The sequence below is a fragment of the Anastrepha obliqua genome, chromosome 3 (assembly GCF_027943255.1).
Source record: "Anastrepha obliqua isolate idAnaObli1 chromosome 3, idAnaObli1_1.0, whole genome shotgun sequence".
Taxonomy (NCBI): domain Eukaryota; kingdom Metazoa; phylum Arthropoda; class Insecta; order Diptera; family Tephritidae; genus Anastrepha; species Anastrepha obliqua.
In genome coordinates, this window is record NC_072894.1 from 114,386,485 (window position 1) to 114,410,832 (window position 24,348).

General features: G+C 36.4%; 2 protein-coding genes across 4 annotated transcripts in view; both read right to left on the reverse strand.

The window, feature by feature from the left end:
* The window catches only part of LOC129241877 (uncharacterized), a 38,365-nt gene extending 14,481 nt beyond the window's left edge, over window positions 1-23,884 (reverse strand). For 2 of the 3 annotated variants that reach the window (XM_054878424.1, XM_054878423.1), the window contains exons 1-9: window positions 23,572-23,884; window positions 23,178-23,512; window positions 22,965-23,121; window positions 22,240-22,552; window positions 20,885-22,177; window positions 20,712-20,831; window positions 19,908-20,658; window positions 19,543-19,614; window positions 17,178-19,468 (exon numbers count right to left, since the gene is read on the reverse strand). In XM_054878424.1, the coding sequence (XP_054734399.1) occupies window positions 17,178-19,468; window positions 19,543-19,614; window positions 19,908-20,658; window positions 20,712-20,831; window positions 20,885-22,177; window positions 22,240-22,552; window positions 22,965-23,121; window positions 23,178-23,512; window positions 23,572-23,774 (5,535 nt within the window). In that variant the 5' untranslated portion in view covers window positions 23,775-23,884. Of the gene's footprint in view, window positions 1-13,128; window positions 13,387-17,177; window positions 19,469-19,542; window positions 19,615-19,907; window positions 20,659-20,711; window positions 20,832-20,884; window positions 22,178-22,239; window positions 22,553-22,964; window positions 23,122-23,177; window positions 23,513-23,571 lie in introns of all 3 variants that reach the window. The other variant, XM_054878421.1, reaches the window with a different exon arrangement.
* On the reverse strand, window positions 10,107-13,121 carry LOC129241881 (uncharacterized). The gene is made up of 2 exons (XM_054878432.1): window positions 12,313-13,121; window positions 10,107-11,168 (listed from the first exon to the last, which is right to left on the reverse strand). The coding sequence occupies exon 1, from the start codon at window positions 13,096-13,098 to the stop codon at window positions 12,475-12,477; it is 624 nt and encodes a 207-aa protein (XP_054734407.1). The 5' UTR covers window positions 13,099-13,121; the 3' UTR covers window positions 10,107-11,168; window positions 12,313-12,474.
* Window positions 23,885-24,348: the final 464 nt, after the last annotated feature.

Here is a 24,348-nt window from a genome sequence, read left to right on the forward strand (position 1 = left end):
AAAATCATAACCTTTTAAATAAAACGCGTTATTTGGTGTGAAGAATAGAACTATTCAATATAAACGCAGTGCGTGCTTATAAATGAAAAACTGAAAAAAGACTACCGTAGGAGTGTATGTGACAGAAGATCTAAATAAACAATTGAAAAATTAAAAAGAACTTAAAAACCAAATAACTATGTTATGAAAAACTTCTTGGAAGAGAAATCAACTTTAAAAAACAGCAATACCAACAACAACACCAAGGACAACAAAACCAACAACAACACCAACAACCAGCAGCAGCACAACATCAATAATGTCATCGGCAGTTCTAATTATTGTGTAAGTTAAAATATATTAATTTATATTTTTAAGAAATATTATAAGGAAAAATAATCTTACTTTAGTAAAAAATAAATAAAAATATAGTAAAAAGAAAGAAAAACTATTTTTTTCTCAACAAAGATTTTTTTTTCAATACTATGGCTAATCCTAACAACATAATAAGACCACCTATCCTTAATAATCCTAGCCCAGACCAAATACCAAACCCATCAGTACGGCCACAAAATTTTCAAATAAATGCCGAATTAGAAAATAGGATAGCTTCCATTTCTGCACAACAGTGTAGGAGTATTGTGCAGTCTATAATAAACCCCAACGCGGACATAAATTACGGAAATGACCAAATCATAGAGGAAAGATATAGGGAAAACTTAAACGACTTGGACAAAATTCCAGACATAGTAAGAAGTTTGAGAGAATTTTCTGGAAACCCATCCGAATTTAACTCCTGGAAAAAAAGTGTTGATAGGGTATTACAAATCTACAACTCAATGAGGGGAACTCCAAAATTCTATGGAATCCTAAACGTAATTAGAAACAAAATAGTAGGGAATGCAGACATTGCATTAGAGTCATACAATACACCTCTGGACTGAAGTAGTATAGTAAGATGTTTGACCCTACATTACGCCGATAAACGTGACTTAGGCACACTGGAGTACCAAATGACCTCACTTATCCAGGGAAGAAATAGTATTCAAATTTTTTATCAACAAGTCTACTCGCATCTATCCTTGATCCTAAACAAAATTGGTTGCATGGAAATGGGTCAAGAGTCTTTGCGACTTTTGACTCAAACATATCGAGACAAAGCTCTCGATACTTTTATAAGAGGCTTAAACGGAGACCTACCGAGACTCCTAGGCATTCGTGAACCTTCAGATCTTCCACAAGCACTACATCTTTGCTTGAAGTTAGAAAACCAACATTATAGGTCAGAATACGCGAATAAACACCAAAACCACAAACATCGTCAACAACCACCACTTCCTTCAACGCGTAACTTGAACACGCAAAATTATAACAGACCATTTTACCCGGAATTAACGTTTCAACACCCTACCAAATATGATACCCCTATGAACAGTATGCAACAAAATACATTTAAAAATCAACCGCTTTTCCCTTAGCATAACCCCCAACCAGCGTTCTAACCGCATCACCAAATGCGACAACAATTCCAGTTTCAACCGACAAGACCGACAGCACCTAAACCCCAACGATCTGAACCAATGGAGGTTGATCAGTCGATACAAACAAGAAACATTAACTACCAAAACAGACCCAGTCAAATGATGCAACCCCAAGGCAAAAGACCTGCATCAATGAATCACGTCCCACCACCATTTAAACAACAACGAAATTTTCACGTACAAACTAAACAGCAAAATTTTGACAATTTAATAGAATCTGAAGAATTTCAACCCGAAAATTACGAAGACAACTACTACCAGCAACTGCAAAACGAAGATATTGAAAACTACGTTGAATCCTTAGAACAACAGGAACAACAATATGGAATACCTACCCAAGATCTGACTGATATTCATTTTTTAGGCTGACGTATTCTTCGCTCCCATATTTCGAATGTAAGGCGAAGAATGGTCAAATTTAAAAAATTTTAATAGACACAGGGTCTAATAAAAATTATATTCAATCATCTCTCGTTAACAATCCTAAACAAAACGAAAAATTTTGTTTGCCAACTCAGTTTCTGGCGACATTAAAATCACGCATCATACATTCGCGAATCTGTTTAATTTACCCAATCATCCTATTAAATTTTATATTTTACCTTCTCTAAAATCATTTCATGGTATTTTAGGCCATGACAGCTTACAGGAACTAAATGCTATAATTCATATTAAGGAAAAATACATGTTAATAAATAAAAAAATCAAAATTAAAGTTCACCGACAAATTTCCCAATCCGTAAACAAATGGAATTTAGAACTAGTCATATGGACAAAGTTCAAAAATCTCAATTAGAAGAAATTATAAATAACCATCCCAATTTATTCAAAGACCCTAATAAAAAACTTACATTTACTTCTCGAATCAAAGGAGAGATTCGAACCGCATCTGACTCACCGATATATTGCAAATCATATGCTTATCCCATGGCACTTAAAGACGAAGTTGGAAAACAAATAAATGAACTTTTAAGCGATGGTATAATCAGGCCTTCTCGATCACCTTACAATGCACCCGTCTGGATTGTCCCGAAAAAAATGGATGCATCCGGTGAAAAAAAAATTCAGAATGGTCGTCGATTACAGAAAGCTGAACACGGTCACCGTAGCCGATAGATACCCTATCCCGGAAATTAATGAAGTTCTCGCAAATTTTGGGAAAAATAAGTACTTTTCAATGGTAGACCTTAAAAGTGGTTTTCACCAAATTCCTCTAAAAGAATGCGACATAGAAAAAACCGCAATCTCAGTCAATAACGAAAATTAGAATTCGACCGACTTCCACTCGGATTAAAAAACTCGCCATCAATTTTCCAACGTACTTTGGATGATGTTTTAAGGCATAATTATATTTTCCAAATCCGAAAGAGAACACTTCGAAAATCTATATAAAATATTTGAAACATTAGAATCCGCAAACTTCAAAATACAACTAGACAAGTGTGAATTTTTAAAAACAGAAATTGAATTTCTAGGTTTTATTGTAGGAACTGAAGGAATAAAAGCTAACAAAGAAAAAGTAGAAGCAATAGCCCTAAGCTCTAAAAAATTTGAGAAGCTTTCTAGGCATGTCAGGTTATTATAGGCGTTTCATACAAGATTACGCGAAACTTGCTAAACCCCTGCCATCCCTTTTAAAAGGGGAGGAAGGACGCATCTCAAAAAATGCCTCCAAGAATACAAAAATATCTTTAGACCAGAATGCTCTAGATGCATTTCAAAAATTAAAAAATTCGTTAGTCTCAAGTGATATAGTTCTCTCTCATCCCGACTTTGAAAAATGTTTCGAGTTAACAACAGATGCTTCCGACTACGCAATCGGCGCAGTTTTATCTCAAAACAAAAAGCCCATAACATTCCTTTCCCGAACACTGAGTAAAACCGAAGAAAATTATGCCACAAATGAAAAGGAAATGTTGGCTATAATTTGGTCATTAAATTCACTGAGAAATTATCTGTACGGATTCCGAAAGGTAATCATATTCACAGACCACCAACCTTTAAAATATGCTCTTAGTAGTAAAAACACTAACAGCAAAATGAAGAGATGGAAAGCCATCTTAGAAGAATACGATTATGAACTCAGATATCAACCCGGTAAAATAAACGTGGTAGCAGATGCACTATCTAGGCCACCACAGATAAACTTAATGACAGCGACCCAACATAGCGACGAAAGTTCGTCAGACAATAAAATACCAGCAGTGGAATGTCCTATAAACGCCTTCAAAAAGCAAATTCATATTTTAATAGACAACCATGATAACTACAAATTTTAAATTCCCTTTCCAACTTATCACAGGCATATAATAAAAAAAAACGCAATATACCAGAAATATGTATATTAATTTCAATTCTAAAAAAATATCTTAATCCTAGCGTAATTAATGGACTACTTACTACAGAGCCAATCATGAGAATAATTCAAGAATTTTATTCTGAATATTTCATAAATTACAAAATTAGATTCACACAGTCACAGGTCAAAGAAATAACTAAGGATGTAGAACAAGAAGAGGTCTTAAGGGGTTAGGGGTAGTCAGAATTTTCAAAAAATCGATTTTTTTTTTGCATTTTCTTAAAGTATAATGTTTTAAAAATATTGTGTAAAAATTTGAAGTGAATCCGACAAATACTTTTCAAGTTATTCAACAATTAACAAAGGGCGCTCGGCCGCTCCGGAGCCGATAGCAAAACTTTAAATGCGTTTTTCTCAAAACTATGTTTTTCAAACTGGTGAACACTGTAACTTAAAAACCGCTACGTAGATTTCAATAAAATTTATACAGCTTTTGAAAAACATAAAAAACTTGTGCCTGATCGAAGGATTTTTTTTTTTTTTCAAAAATTTCGATTTTTTTTTTTTTCTAAATCTGGAAAAAATTTTCTGAGGCCGCCATTTTGTTCATTTTGAAAAAAAAAAGCTTCGATCAGGCACAAGATTATCTATTAATAAAACTAATTTTTCTTGTCCGATTGGTTTTAGATGAATCTGCAAGGACTTGTGATGTTCACCGCAAGGGACTTCTGGAGAAACGGGCTTCACACAAACAGCGATAACTTTTGCAATTATTAATTTTTTTTTTTGAAATTTTGGTGAAGTCAAGTTAAAACATGATGTTTTTATGCTATGTTTTTATTTTTGTTAAATAAATTAATTAAGTAGCAAAAAAAAATTCGTGAAAATAATCATTTTTTCGGGCCTCTGACTACCCCTAACCCCTTAATCAAAGAACACAGAAGAGCCCACAGAGATGCTAAGGAAAATAGAGAGCAAATAAAAAAAATTTCTATTTCCCAAAAGTGACGGAAAAATCCAATAGAATTGTTAAAAATTGTCAAATTTGCAGAGAACAAAAATACGATCGTCGTCCTAAAAAAACACAATTCCAACCCACACCAATTCCACAAAATCCTGGAGAAATCGTCCACATTGATATTTACTCCACCGAAGGAAATCTCGTACTAACAGCAATAGAAAAATTTTCGAAATACGCTTTAGTCCAAATTCTAAAGTCTAGGGCAATAGAAGATATTAAAGAACCATTAAAAGAAATCGTTTTAGCTTTTAGCATCCCTAAGTCCATAGTCATAGATAATGAAAAGTCCCTAAATTCCGTATCAATAAATTTTCTTCTTAAAGATAAATTTGGCATCGAAATCTACACTACACCACCATACTCTAGCTCTGTTAATGGTCAAATCGAAAGATTTCACTCAACCCTTTCAGAGATTATGAGATGCTTAAAACCAGACAAACTTCACACTACTTTTCACGATTTACTTACCAGAGCAATACACGAGTATAACAGGTCGATTAACTCCACCATCGGCAGAAAACCGATAGATATATTTTTTAACAGAAATTCAAGTAATGATCCAAAAAAAGCAATTTTGGACAAACAAGAAATCATCAATCGTTTAACAGAAAAACAGAAACAGCACTTAAACTACCATAATCAGAATAAGCACGAAATAAAAATGTATTTGCCAGGAGAAGAAATTTTTGTCAAAGTTAACAAAAGACTAGGATCAAAACTAACTCCAAGGTATAAAAAATAAATAGTCAAAGAAGATAGAAACTCAACTGTTTTAACAATGACAGGCAGAATTGTCTATAAAAATAATATTAAAAGAAAATAAATTACCTTTACAGATTGTGTTTAACCTTTGTAAAAACTGAAGTTCAAATTTTGGATTACACTTCTTCGTATGTCGTGACAATTAATAGAGGTACAGCGAAAATCCAGCAAGGAACTTTTACTATTTTACATTCAATAGATCTGGCACAGTACGCAGTACGCAATATACATATCCAATACCCACAAATTTATCCAACAAAACATCCCAAATCACCATAACCTGTATCCCATTCTTATCCACGAATTAAGCCTTACCGAAAATATTTTACAAAATATAACACCCACTATAAAAAATACGAGAGCAATAAATGCCATAGGTACTATTTGGAAATATGTCGCAGGAACTCCAGATCACGACGACTTTGAAATAATAGCTAGTAATATAAATGATCTAAACAAAAATAATAATAAACAAGTGTACGTAAATGAAGTTTTTAATAAAAGATTAAAAAATCTAACAGATATAGTAAATCAAATTTCTAATGTAATAAGAAATTATGTATTATTAGAAAACGAAATAGTTATAAATCTACAAAATAGAGTAAGACTAGTTAAGGAAGAGTTAATAAATATTCAAAATGGAATCGAATGGGCGAAGCTTGGAATCGTCAACCCATTAATATTAGATAAAAAAGAAATTGAAATTGCTACAAGTAAAATTAGAGAAAAAAATATTGTTTTTGTGAGCCCCGAAGAGGCACTCCAATTTGCCAAAATATCTGTCTTATACAGTACTAATAAAAAAATATTTTATTTGGTTAAGATTCCCTTAACAAAAAAGGAAACCTATGAAAACGTAATCTTAAGACCAGTAAAAAGAAAAAAACTCTGTAATTAATTTAGAATTTAAGCAGATTTTAAAAAATGATAACACTAGATGCTTTCCATTTCAATTCAACCGGGCTATTCGGGTCATGTTCTCCGATTTGGATGTAACTCAAATATGTTGCTCTCTGGTCAAAATAATGAGACACGTATTTTTTTGTTCGCCCGAAAAAATTTTTTTTCCAGAGTTATCGGCAATTTTGTTTTTCGGCTCAAAATCGATTTTTTTTTAATTATATAAGAAACAATTTTTTTTAAATGCCCATAACTTAGTCAAAAATGAACCGATTTTAATAATTCTGGACTCAAAATGATCGTCATTACTTACACGAGCGACTTAATGTAGAAACAATTGCAAAAAAGTAGTTGAAAATTTTTTATTTAGCAAAAAAGGAAAAAAATTGAAATTTTTTCGAAATTCAATATTTCAAAAAGTGTATTTTTTTTTTTTTTATAACTTTTTCCAAATCAAGAGGATACCTCAAACTTCAAATGAGCTGAATGCCCAGTAGCTAAAATGAATTGTTTGTGAGTAATGAATTTTTGAGTAAAAAACTTGTTTCGCACTTTTTGTTTTTTGGAAAATAAAAAAATGTCAACAACTTTTTTGCAATTGTTTCTACATGAAGTCATTTGTGTAAGTAATGGCGATCATTTTGAATCCAGAATGATTAAAATCGGTTCATTTTCGACTAAGTTACGGGCATTTAAAAAAAAATTCTAATATAGATGCTTTTCATTTCAATTCAACCGGGCTATTCGGGTCATGTTCTTCGATTTCGATGTAACTCCAATATGTTGCTCTCTGGTCAAAATAATGAGACACGTATTTTTTTGTTCGCCCGAAAAATTTTTTTTTCAAGAGTTATCGGCAATTTTGTTTTTCCGCTCAAAATCGATTTTTTTCATTATATAAGAATTTTTTTCTTTTTTAAACGCTCATAACTTAGTCAAAAACGAACTGATTTTAATGATTATGGAAGCAAAATGATCGTCATTACTTACACGAGCGACTTCATGTAGAAACATTTGCAAAAAAGTAATTGAAAATTTTTTATTTTCCAAAACAAAAAAAGGGCGAAACAAGTTTTTTACTCAAAAATTCATTACTCACAAACAATTCATTTTAGCTACTGGGCATTCAGCTCATTTGAAGTTTGAGGTATCCTCTTGATTTGGAAAAAGTTATAAAAAAAAAAAAAATACACTTTTTGAAATATTGCAAATGTTTCTACATTTTTTGCAAATGTTTCTACATGAAGTCGCTCGTGTAAGTAATGACGATCATTTTGAGCCCAGAATTATTAAAATCGGTTCATTTTTGACTAAGTTATGGGCATTTAAAAAAAATTGTTTCTTATATAATTAAAGAAAATCGATTTTGAGCCGAAAAACAAAATTGCCGATAACTCTTGAAAAAAATTTTTTTCGGGCGAACAAAAAAATACGTGTCTCATTATTTTGACCAGAGAGCAACATATTTGAGTTACATCCAAATCAGAGAACATGACCCGAATAGCCCGGTTGAATTGAAATGGAAAGCATCACTATATATGGTATAATAAATGATTGTGAAAAATATAATAAAATAATAATTTGTAAAGAAAACCAAATAACGAATATTTCAAATACTAAATGTATTCCTAATTTTATATATAAATAAAATGGAGAAAAATTGTTGATGAAGCTATGGTCCACCACGGACTGTGAGGCTAAGAAGAAGAATCTTATAAGCAGTCAAAATTCTACATGTGTAACGAGCAACAATCATCATATCCCATTAATCGAAGATATCGAGTCAGGGGTTATCCTAGTAAATGATTGCAACATGGCTATTAATGTCGATAAAACGCAGAGAAATATATCTGGAACACTTCTTATTAAATTTCATAATAGCAGTATTAAAATTAACAATAGGACTTTTAGTAATATAGAAGCCTCACCTTTACAAATCATCCCCGCATTAATGCAGCCCGCTCCTTTTGAAAGCGACCATATTAATTTCCTATCACTTGAAGCTCTTAATGAATTACAGATTAATAATACGGAAGTAATTTCAACTATTCGGAAACATTTGAAAATTGGAGGATGGTCAATCTCTGTTATTCTCAGTCTAATTATCATTTCCATAGCATGCTTACGATTTGTCTTTAAAAATACAAAAAAAATAATTGTTTGGGAATCTCAAATTCCAGACACTAATAACGAGCCTCATGTGACAATGAGTGTGCAACATTGTGCTGAATCCCATAAACCAATAGCATTAGAAGCTCCTATCAAACCACCAAGATTTAACAATATTCCGTTTTTCTAAATGATTGAGGACGATCAATTTAAGAAGGGAGGAGTTAAGAATTAAAATATTCACTTTAAAAAAGTTCAATACCCCTGGTCGCAATTCAATTGCTGATACAAGTTTTTAATTAAAATATTCATTTTAATAAAGTTCAATACCCCTTGTCGCAATTCAATTGCTGACAGAGTCCCGCTTGCTCCAAATTTAATTATTTTATTAAATCAAAGTGCTGACGACCTCAAATAAGCTTACGTTGCATTCAACGTGATGATTGCTGTTCGATAGTTAATATAAAGTAGCTAGTAAATAACAATGTGATTAAGTGATCAACAGTCCGACTAAGAAGACATAGTCTTCCGGCAATAATTTATTAATTTATATAATAAAAGATATAGAGGACATCGTTCTCTCTTTTTAAAATAAATAAAATAAAAAAGTATTTTATTAATTTACATAAGCAGATAAAACTTTTATATTTTAATATTTAATGTATCTTTACATCTTTACGAAGATAATTTCTTACACATTTAATTTTTATTTGTACGATATTTGATATAACAGCTGCCGAGATGCATGCCCATCGAATTTCCGTACCTAACAAAGTGATGAGCGAGATTCACTCTGCGAGTGCAAAGGGCAAAATATTCCCCTTATAGCTATGGAATGTAATTCAAGAAAAGCTATACAAAATCGTAAATTTATCTATATAAAAGCAAAAAATTCTAGTCAGATAAATAGCTTCGACAAAAATTCAGTCATGTACATATGCACATACGTACATATATCTAAAAATATGCGCATTAAACTAGGCAACATTTCTCTCGCCACAGACTTTCTATGTACAATAATTTTTCTGTTAAACACTTGTAACAATAAACCACGAAAATTTTATCAATTCAAACTCACTATTTCATAATGGCAGCACTTTTCATCTATAACAACAACAAATGAGTTGCATCAAAGCTTGTGAACTCTCTTTCAAAACGTAGTTAGCTCAGAGCCTAACAGAGAAATTTATGTAACAGTGGTAGCCCACAGCGTTTAAAATTGCATGTTAATAGTGGTAGCCAATTGCGTAAAGAAATGTTATGTTAACAGTCGAATTACAAATTTAAACATGCCTTAAAGCGCGGCCAGTGGCGTTACTATGTAAGTAAAATAGGAAGCATTAATTAATTGAGTTCTCGTACATAAAATTACTTATATTTTATTTTCTGCATAAATATGGGTTACGTTAAATATCAATGTTCGGTCTTTTGTGCACAAGATAGCCTGTCAAAAAAAATGTATTAAAAATCAACGCAAGTTTTGAGCCACTTGCAACTTTTATAACAAAAATCAATGAGCTGTAAGATTACAACCCGAATTTCTTGTTATTCTATGGAATTAAAAAGTGTGAAATCTTGACGAAAATTTGTTTAACTTTTTTTTAAATTTAATTTGTACTATGTGTGAAACTTGGATTTATGTAGTTTTTGTAGGAAGGAGTATGAAATATATATTAAAAAAATATATTTAAATTAGACTTGTCAAAATCCTAGTGCTAGTTATTTAACGCATTGTATATTTTTAGGCCCTTTCACCCTTTTTGGGTGTTTGGCCGAGCTCCTCCTCCTACTTGTGGCGTGCATCTTGATGCTGTTCCACAAATGGAGGGACCTTCAGTTTCAAGCCGACTCCGAACGGCCAATGGTTTTTTTATTAGGAGCTTTTTCATGGCAGAATACACTCAGAGGTTTGTTATTGCCTACCGAGAGGCGACCGCTATTGGAAAAAACATTTTCTTTATTTTGATCTTTCACCGAGACTCGAACCTTCGTTCTCTCTGAATTCCGAATGGTAGTCACACACCAACCCATTCGGCTACGGCGGCCGCATTCCCATGGCAGCCGGTTCTACGTTACCGGAATGACTCGGGTTTTTCCCGACCAAGGGCTGCCGCCCCAGTAAACTAGCCCTGTCTAGTGTACCGTATCCCGCTACGGCGCCCGCTTAGGAATAAACGACGTAAATACTTCCAGTGTTTGGAAGAAAAAAAAAAAACCAAACACATGAAACTTGCCGACTACTCTCTTTAGATAGAAATACAATAGTTATCAAGAGACCGCAAATAGCAGCTGTTTGCGTTAACTGTATTGCCCTGGAAGTATCAAGCATTCTTCTGAAACTTAACAGAGCTCTTAACAGAATTTATATTTTGGACGGAAATAGGCTACATACTCGTTAACTTTTCCGGCAATCAATTTGTGTTTTAAAATACAATTTTATCACATCGAAATACCAACTAATTTAGAGCCTCTTCTCTGGATTCTCTTTCGTATTAGGATATATCATTTTTGCATTGAAGTTGAACGGGCTGTCAAATCACTCAAGTTATGCTGCCATCTAACCAAATAGTTCAATTACAGTGCACTCGCGATAACTCGAACTAATTAAAACAGGCGCTGTTCGATTTATCGAATTTGTTCGACTTATCAATTGAGTGTGCTATGTTAAAAAAACAATCATCGATATCGATTTTTCGATCGATTGTTGAAAATGGAAGCCAGTAGAAAATTTCTGTAGTATAGTTTCGTTATACGAATTACATTTTGGTCCATTGGCTGGATCAATGGTGTCGCATTCGGCGGCATAAACATAGTTAAAATTAAACCATCCTCGGACTTTAATTCGATTTCGTTGGGATGTGATGGGGCATTATCAATTAGAAGAAGAGCCTTCTCAGGTAGTCCCCCATCTTTCAAATATTTTCTTACCTAAATATTAAAGTCATTTAACTTGGTTAAAAAAATTGTTTTAATGAATCTGGATTTTACCTGCGGCACGAACGAATTATGAAACCAGTCTTTGAAAATCGCCGAAGTCATCCAGGCTGATTTGGAATTTTTGTATTCCACCGGACAGTTAAAATTTTTGAAAACACGAGGATTTCTTGCTTTGTCAATAACGAGAAGTTTAAGCTTATGGTTGCCGGTAGCGTTAGTGCAAGCCATAAATTGCCTTATCTTTCTTTTTTATAAGACTTATGGTGGACTTGGCTACCCCATATTCCTTCGCTAGAGAAGTAACACTACGACCACGTTTAATTTTGTTAAGGACTTCAGCCCTCTCTTTTAATGTTAAACACTTCAACCTTTTACGATCCATTACTCACGTGCACTGATACACTACAAATGACAAATTTAAAGCAATTTGGTCAATGCAAGATGTTGTTCCCAGAAAACTAACGGGATATTAACGCCGAAATATTCATATGGACAATACACTAGTATACATATAATTTATATACATATACTATTACATATGTATCTATGTACAAAATGTACATGTTTGAAAAGAATGTGTGTACAAATAAATTTGTTTTTTTGTTCGAGTTATAGCGCTTTTTTATTGTTCGAGTTACAAAGAAGTCAATAGGGGAAAAAATGTGTTCGAGTTAGCACGTCGTTCGACTTAGCAGCTATTCGAGTTACCGCGAGTGCACTGTATATAACATTAAAAAAATCATTTAATATTCAACAAATTATACCTAAAATTATACAATTTGAGCCAAGTCAAAATCGATGAAAAGTCTGTAAACGATAATTTGCTTGTCTTTCGTTATACATTTTGATTTTTTTTTTAGTATAGAACATGCCGTATGTGCAGATTTTCCAGTTACAGATTTTTACATAACAATTTTCAAAAACTTTCACAATGTTTGCTTAAGTTTGGCCATCTCTTCCAATATACTTGGATCAATGGCCAAACTCAAATCGTCAAACTTATGGGTTGCCCGCATAGATGGTGGCTCTCTTGCTGCAGCAGCAACGCTCAAAAAATTTCGCTGTGGAAAATTTCCTGAGTTATTTAGCAAATCTAAACATTTACTCTGAAATGGTGATGAGAATTCCAAAAACAATAACAGTGTTTGTGCGCTTAAGGTGTGAAGAGTGCGGTGTGAGCTTTTTGAAAGTAATCTACGTTGCTGTCCTTGTTCCCATGTATTGTAGTGAAATTCGCCGAGATATTGCAATACCAGCAGCAAGTCGTTTATCAATGCTGGCCTACAACGCGGTAATAGTTCGGTTAAAATATCACCACTCACAACAAGCCTCTGGTGTGATGTGCGAATTTTCGCTTGCAAATATGGCTTGCCAATGCTGGTGCATTGCAGCTGGTATTCGGCAATGTTGTCTGTTGACACCTGGCTAAAATAATCCAATTTTTCTAATATACGAAAGAGAAACGGCTTGAGACGCGCTTGTGGGCGCATGCGACAAGTGCCTTTTGGTGAAGGTAGTGGTGTAAATGATTTTTGTGCTGTTGGTGGCATGGAATAATTGTGCTCTTCTCTAACATTTACCTGCAACATTTCGATTGTATTATGTGGGTATGGTTTTGACGATGATGACCTTGTCATGGAATAATTGTGCACTTCCATGGAATGTTCCTGCGACATTTCGGTGGTGAAATGTGGATGTAATGAGTGCTCTGGGATAGGAGAATGTTGCATTCGGTTTGTAGTTTCCGCTTGCACTTGCCACTGAATCGGATTATGTGATTGCTCTTCTTGCAACTGCGAATACTGTTGCTGCTGCTGTCCACCACTATCGCGCGATGCCTACATAAGAATGAGAGCAGTGTAAGCACAACACTATGATTAGAAGTAGATTTAATTTTTATTTTTTTTTTTTATTTATTATGCGCAGAAAGTAATTGAGAGCCGTACAAGTGGCACGATTGCTAACCAGTTTCGATGAAGCAAGCTCTGAAAAGCAACTCAGCTATTTGGATTTTGAAATGAGATATATTCACTAGGCTGCAAGTATATTTGGCGCGCACATCCTTTTGTTGGGTGTTCGGCCGATGTCCTCCTGCAATTTATGGTGTGTCTTGATTTTTTCCACTAAGAGGGCCAACAGTTTTATACCGTCTCCAAACGGCAAGTGATTTTTTATAAGAAACTTTTTCATGGCACTACCGCACTTGCACTTGCCGCGGGGTAACCGCTTTAGAAAAAAATGTACTATTATTTGGTGTTTCAAGTGGTAAAATGATCCTTTAAATAAACTCCTCTTAATGCTCAGACTAGAGACCCCGCCACATGAAAACCCCTTTCGCTGAAAAAAATAACCCTAAATAAGACCGCGCATATACTCTCACAATCGGTTCTACGTTACCGAAACGACGCGGATTTATATACAGCCATAGAACTTCGTTCTTCAAATATTGTCGGAGGAAGACATCCCGCCATTGTTTAAGTTTCAATATTTCGTACTCTAGTCAAGTCAGCAACCAAAGGAAGTGAAAGTGCAATCCGCATCCCCATACAGCGTAACAAATCTATTGTAAAAACGACTAAAGCGCACCGCCAATAAGCTGCTTATGCCTATAACCTTCCGATATCCACTTGACGCATGAGTTTAGTGAGTAGTATGAGCTACACGGCAACATAGACATGGTACTGAGATCCGGATATAAACAGCGACTTCACTGGCTAGGTCACTGCGTCCGAATGGATACAAACGCTCCGGCTCTGAAAGTATTCGATGCGGTACCAGCTGGTGGTAGCTGAGGAAGAAGAAGACCACCTTGGCTTGAAAAGATCAGTTATATGGGGAATGTTTATGCTGCTAAAACAACAACAACCCTTAAACTCAGCCAAAGCCGCTTAGGCGGTTAACTCACCAATCAAGAAGAAGGAGAACATGGTTGCGCAGAACTAAATGACTCTGGTGCTAACTTTTATAAATATTCCCGGCAAGTGCTAGGCAATTCAGCAGAAAAGTTCTATCGAAGAAAAAGAAAAACCGTTCATTATGGCTTCTCATCACATTCTTTGTTTTCGGAGCAAAACTACTAAGCCCTGCCTAAATCAGTGACCCTGTAATGAGTGTAATCGAGTTCACTCAGCGTTTGGCTAAGAGTATGTGCTAATGTGATGGGTTCATGCCGAGGAGAAAATGGTGTTAGAGGAGTGTGGATTAAAGGCTATATGATGAGATGGTTAGTATCGCGCTCTACTCGCTAAATGCAGGGTAAATTGTTGCGAAAATACTCAAAGAATTACACATTGGGCAGTCACACAAGAACTCCATCAAGCTTAAAGCCTCTTAAGACCTTTTACCTACAGTAGGGAACTGCATAACATGCGTGAAGTAGACAGAAGGAAAATAGTAGGTTTTCTGGCAGATCACTATTACTTAAATAACCATCTCTCAAAAATTCACATCGGAAATAAAACTAAGAGTATACTCTGTTTGGAGATTGATGCAACGACAGAGCATATCTACAGCAACAGCATTGCCTTGGCATAGACAAGATTGCACATCTTTCATTGAGATCAAATGGATGCGAATGAAATCAAGAATGCACCTGTTGCTGATAATCTCAAATTGGTACGCAAGGCGGAAAATTTCTTGACTGAATTGGGCTTACAACAGCTAGGTTAAAGAGAACCTGATGTAGTACATTTAAGGTAGTAAAACCAGTCAATAGGGCTATTATTAACTGTTTCTAAAACATATGGTAGGGCACAAAAGATCTTTTAGGTTGAAATGTCGACCTTGTCGGACAGTGTCGGCACACCACTGACACAAAATTATTTTTATTATTTATCGTGCGCGACTTCTTCTTCATAGAATAATATGCGGCGAAGAAACGTGATGTGAACTCATAAGCTACAAAAGACTAGCAGAGCCAAAGGCACATAACATAAAGTACTGTGCACTAGACGGGGCTAGTTTGCCACCTGGCCGAAGGAGGTCAAACTACAGCTTAAGGTCAAAGTCTATGGCACACCAATACCGACAGTAAACAACCCCAAAATTTTGGGAGTTACCTTCTATTGTTTTCTCCCTTTTTCTGCACACATAACCGCAATTGCTCCTAAAGTCTAAAACCATAAGATCCTCAAATCGCTTACCGGCAGCACTCGGTACTGTATCGGCAAAGACAAAGAAATGTTGCTGGCGACATTTAGAGCAATTAGCCGGCCGGTTCTGAGCTATGCTGCGCCTGTCTGGTCGCCTGGAACTAGTCATTCCCAGTGTATTAAACTTCAGACATGCCAAAATACTGCAATCAGGACAGCCACGGGATACCTCCTGATGTCCACCCCACAACACCTATACAAGAATCTGCTCAGCAAAGAGTTTCTGCTGGGTTTCACTCCAGTAGGCATCTGCTAGAACTTATGCCGCCTCCCAGGAATGTCAGGAGGCATCTCTTCAACTATTCTGACGAGATCCAGGACAAAACGAACCTAAAACTACTGGACCGGTCAGTATTTAGACAGACGATAAATAACATTCATCGGGAGACACCTACCACCTTCCTGAACTCCGGACCTCAGAATGCCGTCGTTAGAGTCCAGCCAACACCTGTTGCAGATGAAGAGCGTCAGCTACCCCGAGAGACCCGTGTAACTTTGGCACAATTACGTTCTTGGTACTGCAGCAGACTAAGCTCCTACCTATTCAGACTTAACCCCAACATACCCAATATATGTCCAGCATGTGAAGGCACTCCGCGCGATACTAACCACCTTTTCAAATACCCCATCAAACCTACTCACCTAATACCTCTCTCAATCTGGACTCATCCTGTCGAAACAGCAACTTTGCTGGACCTACCGTTTTATGAGCTAGATGAGAACGACCGGGAAGGGTTTAGTAAGCTGATACAACAACAACATATAACTTAACTTGCTTTTCCCCCCCATTAGTCGTTTCTACGTTACCACGACCTGGATTTACTATATATCCGGCCAAGGGCTGTCACTCCAGCAGCACTCCCCGTACATGTATTGGGAATGTTTTTGCTGATACAACAACAACATATAACATATAAGTATGTACATAATTGGAGCGAACATAACATATTTTGTTAGATATTTGGAAGAGCTCCTTCCCCGTTTCTTACGGAGATTTTTCATGGCAGAACTACATTCGGGAGCTTTGTCATTGTTTACTATGGTGCTTTACTATTATAAAAAACTCTATCATTTGATGTTTCATAGCCTTAATGGGTGTCGAGCCCTTGTCCTACCGAAGGTTAGTCACACACAAACCCACTCTAGTGCGGTGGTCTTGCACGACATAAACCATTGCATGAAGATCTCTAAGTAATGAAGAGAAAATGGATACAATCATTTTTGATATAGGAGGCCTCCTCTGCGTTGGAGCAACAAATTGGAAAATAGCTTAAATTCCCTTATTTTTTCATTCTGCACGAGAGAAAAAATTACTGGCATGCTTTGTTAAACTCAGTCAAAATCACTTAGGGGCTATGCCGCTAATCAGAAGATTGAAGATATTTTTAAAAACTATATTAGTGTTGTTCTTTACATGGTGGTGGGATGAATGTGAATTTCTGCAGCGGTGGTTGGGATGAATTTGAATTTCCGTTTACCTGTGTCACATCCAGTAACTGATATACGAGTGGTTGATTCAGCGGTTGAGGTAGCACTTGGTACTGCTGGTGCTGCTGTGGCGCATTGGTTTCTAGCACCATTGGCGATGACTTTTGAAGGTACTGCTGTTGTTGTTGCTCTATCTGCGAGTGTTGATACAATTGCACTTGTTGGTGGTGGTGCTGCTGCTGTTCCACTTGCTGCAACTGTTCAAATTGTGGGTGTGGTAGGTGAACCAATTGTGATTGTCCAAACAGTAATTGGGACTGTTGTTGGTGTAGTTGCAGCTGTTGTTGTTGTTGTTGTTGCTGCTGCTGCTGCTGCTGTTGTTCTTGACTACGCTGCAGTTGATAATGTTCTATCACCTTCAGCAGTTCGGAGTTATTGAAGAACGTACTATCGCCACTTAACGTATAGACATATGATGAGTTGGAACTATTGGCACTTGTGGAAGATATCGGCGGTGGCAACGTTAAAACCAAAGAATTTGTATTTACTGGAGGCAACGTAACACTACTTGCGGAAATGACCTGTTCACCCACAGCTGCTGCTAATTGTCTTTGTTGCAAAGTACTCGGGCTTTGACTGCTGGTGGAGGGGAGACTGATAATGGCTGTGGCTGTAGCGTTTGAAGGCGCCTTCTTTGTATTTAAAGCAACTGGTAGTGGTTGAAAAACATGTGTGAGCTGTGGCACAAATTCGCTGTGTTTTGTTGTTTTGCGTGCCGCAACGGACTTTGCAGTCTTGGCGGTTCTCGTTTTAGCAGCGCAAGTTTGTATCGGTTGATTGGATATTTTGACCAAAGGTGGTACATTAGTTGGCAAATTTTGTGACACACTGCCAGAAGGTCTAAGCATAAATTGTTCTTGAACTTGTGTGTGTGTACGCTGAAGAAACAGTTGAGGCGGAGCGAGTTGCTGCTGCGAAGTTGAATCTCGTAGCAGTTGTTGAGAGATGATTTCGATTTTATTATAGGCGTTCGTCTGCACATTTTCATTGACATCTTCTGCTGTCAGTTGTTTTTGTACTGATAGATTATCATTTATTGGCTGCGGCAACTGACTTATATCCCTGTGTTGCGATGTCATCTCTGGTGGTGGTGCCGCCGCTTGCCGCTGTGTCGCCGGTTGTTGGTGTGGCAACATACACATTCGTTCTTCCAGTAAGGCCCCCAGTTGGCCTTCGATTTCTTGATCTTGTTGAGTCTGTTCCATATGCTGCTGTACACAGTGTTGTGTAGACTGCAATACAGTTTGCTGATTTGAATTTTGATGCGCTGCCAGAAATGGTTGTTGCTTTGATTGTGTTTTCGATTGCCTGTCTTTCTCTGGTTCTTTTGTTTGGGGTTCGCGCTGAATTCGAGATTCCGCCGTTTGTTGTTCTGGTTGGGTGCATTTTTCAGATGCCACGGATCGTTGCTTTTGATGGCGAGACGACGTGGGTTGTTGAATTATTCGCGTAGCTACGGTTGCAATGTCGTTTTGCTTTTTTTGTACTGAATTTTTCGCTTTCTCCTGTTTTACATGCTTCAGCATGGCTTTTTGTTCTAATTGCGATGTTTTCTGTAGTGCCAATTGCGTTAATAATTCACTTGTGTTCCTTATTGCTTTTTGTTGCTCTTTCGGCTTTTGCTCGAGTTCTGGCGAAACCTCTGATTGAAGTGGCTGGCTGGATCTTTCATTTGTTGTTGTTGTAATAAGAGTAATACTTTCTTGCTGCGCTGTTTTTCCATGTCCTTGTTCTTCTTGCAACGAGTTCTGTAGTTGTGCTTGTAACTGTTCCAAGGGTGGTTGAGTTTTCTCTGTTGGCTGCGTTCGTATCGTTTGCACGCATTGCTCGGCCGATAATGATTGTTCTTGCTGTTGATGTTGTTCATGTTGCTGTTGTGTGCCTTCTTTTGACTGAGATTCATTCTCTAAAAGTATTGTACTTTCATCTATCAATTGATTTTGTTGCGAGTTCAACTCATTCGAGTCTTGCCTCAAAGGCATTTGACTTTCATTTGTTTCAGCTGCCAGAGGCCAGTTACGCAAAGCGCTCATATCAACTGACCCACACAACACTAATGCATTGGCATCATTCGAATCTAAGTTTTCTGAATTCGATAAGGGCAGTAATGTTGACTCTTGCGATTGGGAAGATTGAAACGTGGTGTCTAAATCGACTATTTCATCAGGTGCTTGGACACATTCGTAATGCTCCTCATCTTGAGTTAGATTAAATTGAAGTTTGTTGAGCGGAACAAGTTTCTCTTCTTTAATATCTTTGCATGGTATGCCCGGACCGACAGCTGAAAATAACAATCGGATTTTTGCAATTCTTAAAATCCAGAGCTTTTTTATTTAAATTTGTATATTAACTTACGAATTTGTACAAATGCTTGGTCACACACAGCTACTGGCAATTCGGAACGTATATATGTGGCGAGAAGTCCCTCTAGAAATAAAGATAAAAAAATATTTATTTAATTTTATTGATACTACCAAACAAAAAATTTAAGATTTTTAATTTTTTGGTGCTATTGTTATTGTTGTTGTAGCAATATAAACATTCCCCATACATATATGTATACGGGGAATGCTGCTGAAGTGACAGTCCTTTATCAGACATAAATCCGGGTCATTCCAGTTACGTAGAACCGACAATCGTGGAAACGACAGTTAAATTCCGTTCAATTATTAAGTTTGTTTTAAGTTATTGTCTTCAAATCAGTTATGCCACCCACTTACGTGATGTTTGAATTGCTGCATCGACAGTTTTACACCTTCGTGTGTTATTTGCTGCCACCTCTTGTGCACTACCCCCCACAGCTGCTTGCATTTCGTGCCCACTAATTGCTGCCACGGTTACCGCCGTAAACGTTGGCTCTCTTACTTCGTTACGTGCACACGTTTCTTGCTCCCGCTCCACAGCATGGAAAACAACTGATCTCTCGAAGTTTGTATTTTCGTTATCTTCTTCTGCAACTGACGGTCTTTCCTCGATCGCCACATCGCTAAGTACTTTAGATAGTAATTTTGGTGTATTCCATATCCATTTATCATAAAACCAACATTTTTCATAAAATTTCTGACGGTATGGTTCTAGGGAAGTATTGCTCCTATTAATTTTCTTTCCAGTACATCGATAGTAATCCCAAATAACGATGTAATCGTAATTTGTCATCGCAATTAGATCTTGCCAGTGTAGTAGCTTTGGCGAAATATACTTTAAATTAATTTCTGGAAGTATAACGTTTTTTGTTTTGAGAAACTGAAAAAGATCAGCCACGCGCACAAAGAGGTTAATAGGCCAAATGCGTGGATGCTTTATTGTATATTCATAACAACAATTCAGAAGTTGAAGATCCTTGTGAATTTCTGGCGCATCGTATATATGAGTATATTGTTGGAACTCTGCAAAGGACATGTTTAGAATGGCAGCAATTATACGCCTCTTTAAACCACTGTGAAAACGAAAAAGATACGGGAGCGTGCAAGACTGGAAGGAAAATTGTGTTATTGCAAAATGTATTGGGTACCAGATTTTCTTACTTTTTCAACTTCGGCAAAGTACAACTCTATTGCTTTTTGCACGCGTGGCTGTGAAAGCATTTGTCCACCGTCCGTGTCGTCATTCTGATGTGAGTCTGCGGTTACTTCCAATAAAGTGGACTGAAAAAATTATTTATTGCAAAATGTATCAATAAGCTATTAAATATTCATACTTTCTCAGCGCCGGAAGCACACAGTTGTACAGTAATCTCATTATCGTCAGCAATGACATTCTGATTTAATTTTCTGGACTCCTCAATCATTGTTGCTGATGCTGGCTGCGCAGTCATTTCGTTGTCGTCTGTAACGGCATTCACATTAAGCACTCTGGGTTCCTCAGCCATTGTTCTTGCCACTGGCTGCGCAGTCATTTCGCTGTCGTCTGTAACGGCATTCACATTAAGCACTCTGGGTTCCTCAGCCATTGTTGCTAATGCTGGTTGTGCAGTCACTTCGCTATCATCTGTAACATTCTCATTAAGCTCTTTGGGTTCCTCAATCCTTTCTGTTGATGCTGCTGGAAAACATGCAGACTTTTCACGCACACAATTTTGCTCTAGTTTTACGACTGACTCTTGTCCAGTTGTGGTTATTTTAGCAGCAGTTGTATGAGAAGCTATTTCCCCAGTCAGTCTGTGTTCGGGGAGTGCTTCTGGGTTTATATTGAGCGCTTCTAGATTTTCTTTCGGATTTTCCGTAACCGATTTAGCATTTGCTTCACCTTCATACTCAGCACTGCCACTACTTACATCCATAGCCGATTTAACATTTCCAACTTTTATTACGTTTTCAGGTACTTTTTCAGCGGCTTTGCTTACTTGACTTGGTTCTGAGCTTTCGCCATTGGCCACTCCCTGTGTGGCTACGCCTCCATCAAAATTGCTCACCTGCGGTACGGTGACGCTTTCACTAGAATGTTGAGCTTCTACAATTTCTTCATCAAATTCAGCTTCCAGCGTGGTCTGCTTTCCCATCACCTGATTCTTATCTAATTTGTTTAATACTTTGGGTGTCTCTCGCAACCAAATGTTGTGTTGCCAGCATTTCTCGTAAAATGCTTTACGATAAGTGTCTAGGTTTGTGAGTTTATTAAATTTTACACCCCTACAACGATAGTAATCCCAGCGCATAATTTCATCAAAATTTGTTCTAGTACTCAGTTCATGCCAATGTAGGAGCATTGGCGAAACGTGTTCTAAATTTTGTTCAGAGAATGTAATACCCTTTGATTTGATGAAGTGAAATAAGTATTTTAGAGGTATATAAAGATTTAGCGGCCAAATTTTAGGTTCCTTAATCGCATAGTCGTAATAACCACCTAATAATTCGTCGTCCGCGTAAATTTCGGGTGCATCATATATTCTTGTATATTTTTTGAATTCTTCGAATGACATTTTAAGAATCGCTTCGATTATATGACGTTTGAGACCTTTATGGAAACGTAGAGCATACGGAAGCGTATTATTCTGAAATAATATATAAAAAAGTGTATAAATTGTTTAATGGTAAACGACTACGACTATGCTACCTTATTAAACTCTCTATAAAATAAATCTTTTGCTTCCTGTATACGCTGCGTTACCGTTATCATAGCTGATTGGTTTTGAGGGCTTGGTAATTCTTCCACAGACACTTGTTGTACGGCCAAATCATTTCGTTTCGCATGATTATGCTTTGGTTGTTGTAGAATCTCAGATTTAATTCGTTCTAATATCGCTTGCTGTTTTTCAACTTGTTGGACATGGTGCTTTATATGATTGAGTAAAAAGTTTGACTGGGTAAGAGTTTTCATGGAAATGTATAATTTATTTGCAGGACTTTTGGATTCCATTGGTTGTACGCTATAAAGCAAAGCATAATTATTTTTATTATAATATAGGTATGATATTAATTAATTAAGAATTGACGCTTACACCCTTTGTTGGGTGTTTGCACGAGCTCCTCTTCTGCGTGTGTATTAATGCTTTCCCACAAATAGGGGTGGTTTAGAGTTTATGCTACCTCCGAACGGTAGATATTTTTTAAGAGGAGCTTTTTCAAAGCAGAAATACATTCGCCATAGCCTACCGAGGGGCGCGCGAAAAAAGAAAAATTAAAAAAAAAACTTTAGAAAATGGTTTTCTGTTATTTGGTGTCTCAGCCCCGTGGTTTCAAACCCGGGCACTATCGAATGTGAATCACGCACCAACCCATTCGGCTACGGCGTATGTATGATATTAGCTTCTTAAAAAATAGTTCAAAAATTTCCAATACCTTTGCTGTGCAATTGCAATACTTTGCGTTTTGGAAGATTGTGCCTCAGCTAACTCCGGTTTTTTCTGCTTACTCACTTTCTCTAACGGTGCAGATTTAACAATTTCCACTTTTTTGCTTTGTTCTATGTTCTCCTTTTGTATATCAGTAGTATGTTCTGTAAATTATAAATGTAAATACAAAGAAACGTAGCAGACAGAATGTTTAGCTTACCTCTTTCTTCTCCAGCCTTTGGTATTTGCATTATTTTCTTTTTAACAAAAACCGGACACGCTTTTATATCCAGTTTATACACCTGGCGAATTTGTGGTTTTTCATAAAATTGTATGTAATAATTTTTTAAAACACGATCCAGCATTAATTGATCGTCGGTGAAGTCAAGACCTGTTGCACTTTTTATGTTCAATAGTATACATTTCGCGACAGTTGTACTGTGGGTCATTGTTTTGAATGTATTAAAAGTAACAGGGTAGCGAGATTCGTTAAAATCGCCAGGATCCTGCACAAAATTATTCCAATTAAATTTAATTTGTGATATGCTCGGAGAACTGCAAAGAGTTTTACTTCATTTAGTCGGTATTCATTTTAATTTAAACCATTTACTTACACTGTGGTTGCAGGAATATTCTCCTTCTCAATTTCACCAACACAATTTTCTGCATCTTGTGCATCTGAACTGACGCCATTGACTTTACTTGTGTGTCCATTAGCAAATTCCGCGGTCTTGCGTGGCTTTTTACGCGGTATGTCTGAGGTCTGTGGTGAAAAAAATCGTTTTATGCTTGGATTATTGCAGCTTCTTTTATTCATTTTTTCATAATGCTGTTCCGATTTAAGTACTGCGCAAAAATTAAATGGCGACACGAAATATAAAAAAATGTACCAGTACAAATTGTAAATTTATATTTTGGAGCATTTTCTATAGGAATGTCAAAGTATAAGCGTTGCCAAAGTCATTTTTCACCGAATTGAAAGCAGTGTTACCGTCTTGGTTATTTTTAACAAAGTCGATTATTTATTTTACTTCGCTTGCATTTTAGGCCAAGCGTTAGGGCGTTAGTGGCGAATAAGGGAAGCAACTGGTATAAATGAAAATATATTGGCAGCGCTGGAATAGAACTACCTTAAATGATATGTTTGTAATATAAGGTCTCTTCTTTTCGAATAGGTGAAGCAACTGGGATAAATAAACATATATTGGCAGCTTTGGAATACAGCTGTCTTAAATTAAATGTGTTTGTAAGATAGTAAGTTATACCAGTTTAATGAAGTGTAGCCATACTCACCACTAATCTTACTCGATAACTTTGTTGTTGCTTTCGCATGCAAATTTTTCGTCAAGTTAGCCGAGCAAGGAAGTGGCGAACAGAAGAGGTCTTTTATT

Excerpts from the sequence above, each read along its gene's own strand:
- LOC129241881 (XM_054878432.1), bottom strand. The coding sequence starts at position 13,098 with ATGCCACCAACAGCACAAAAATCATTTACACCACTACCTTCACCAAAA.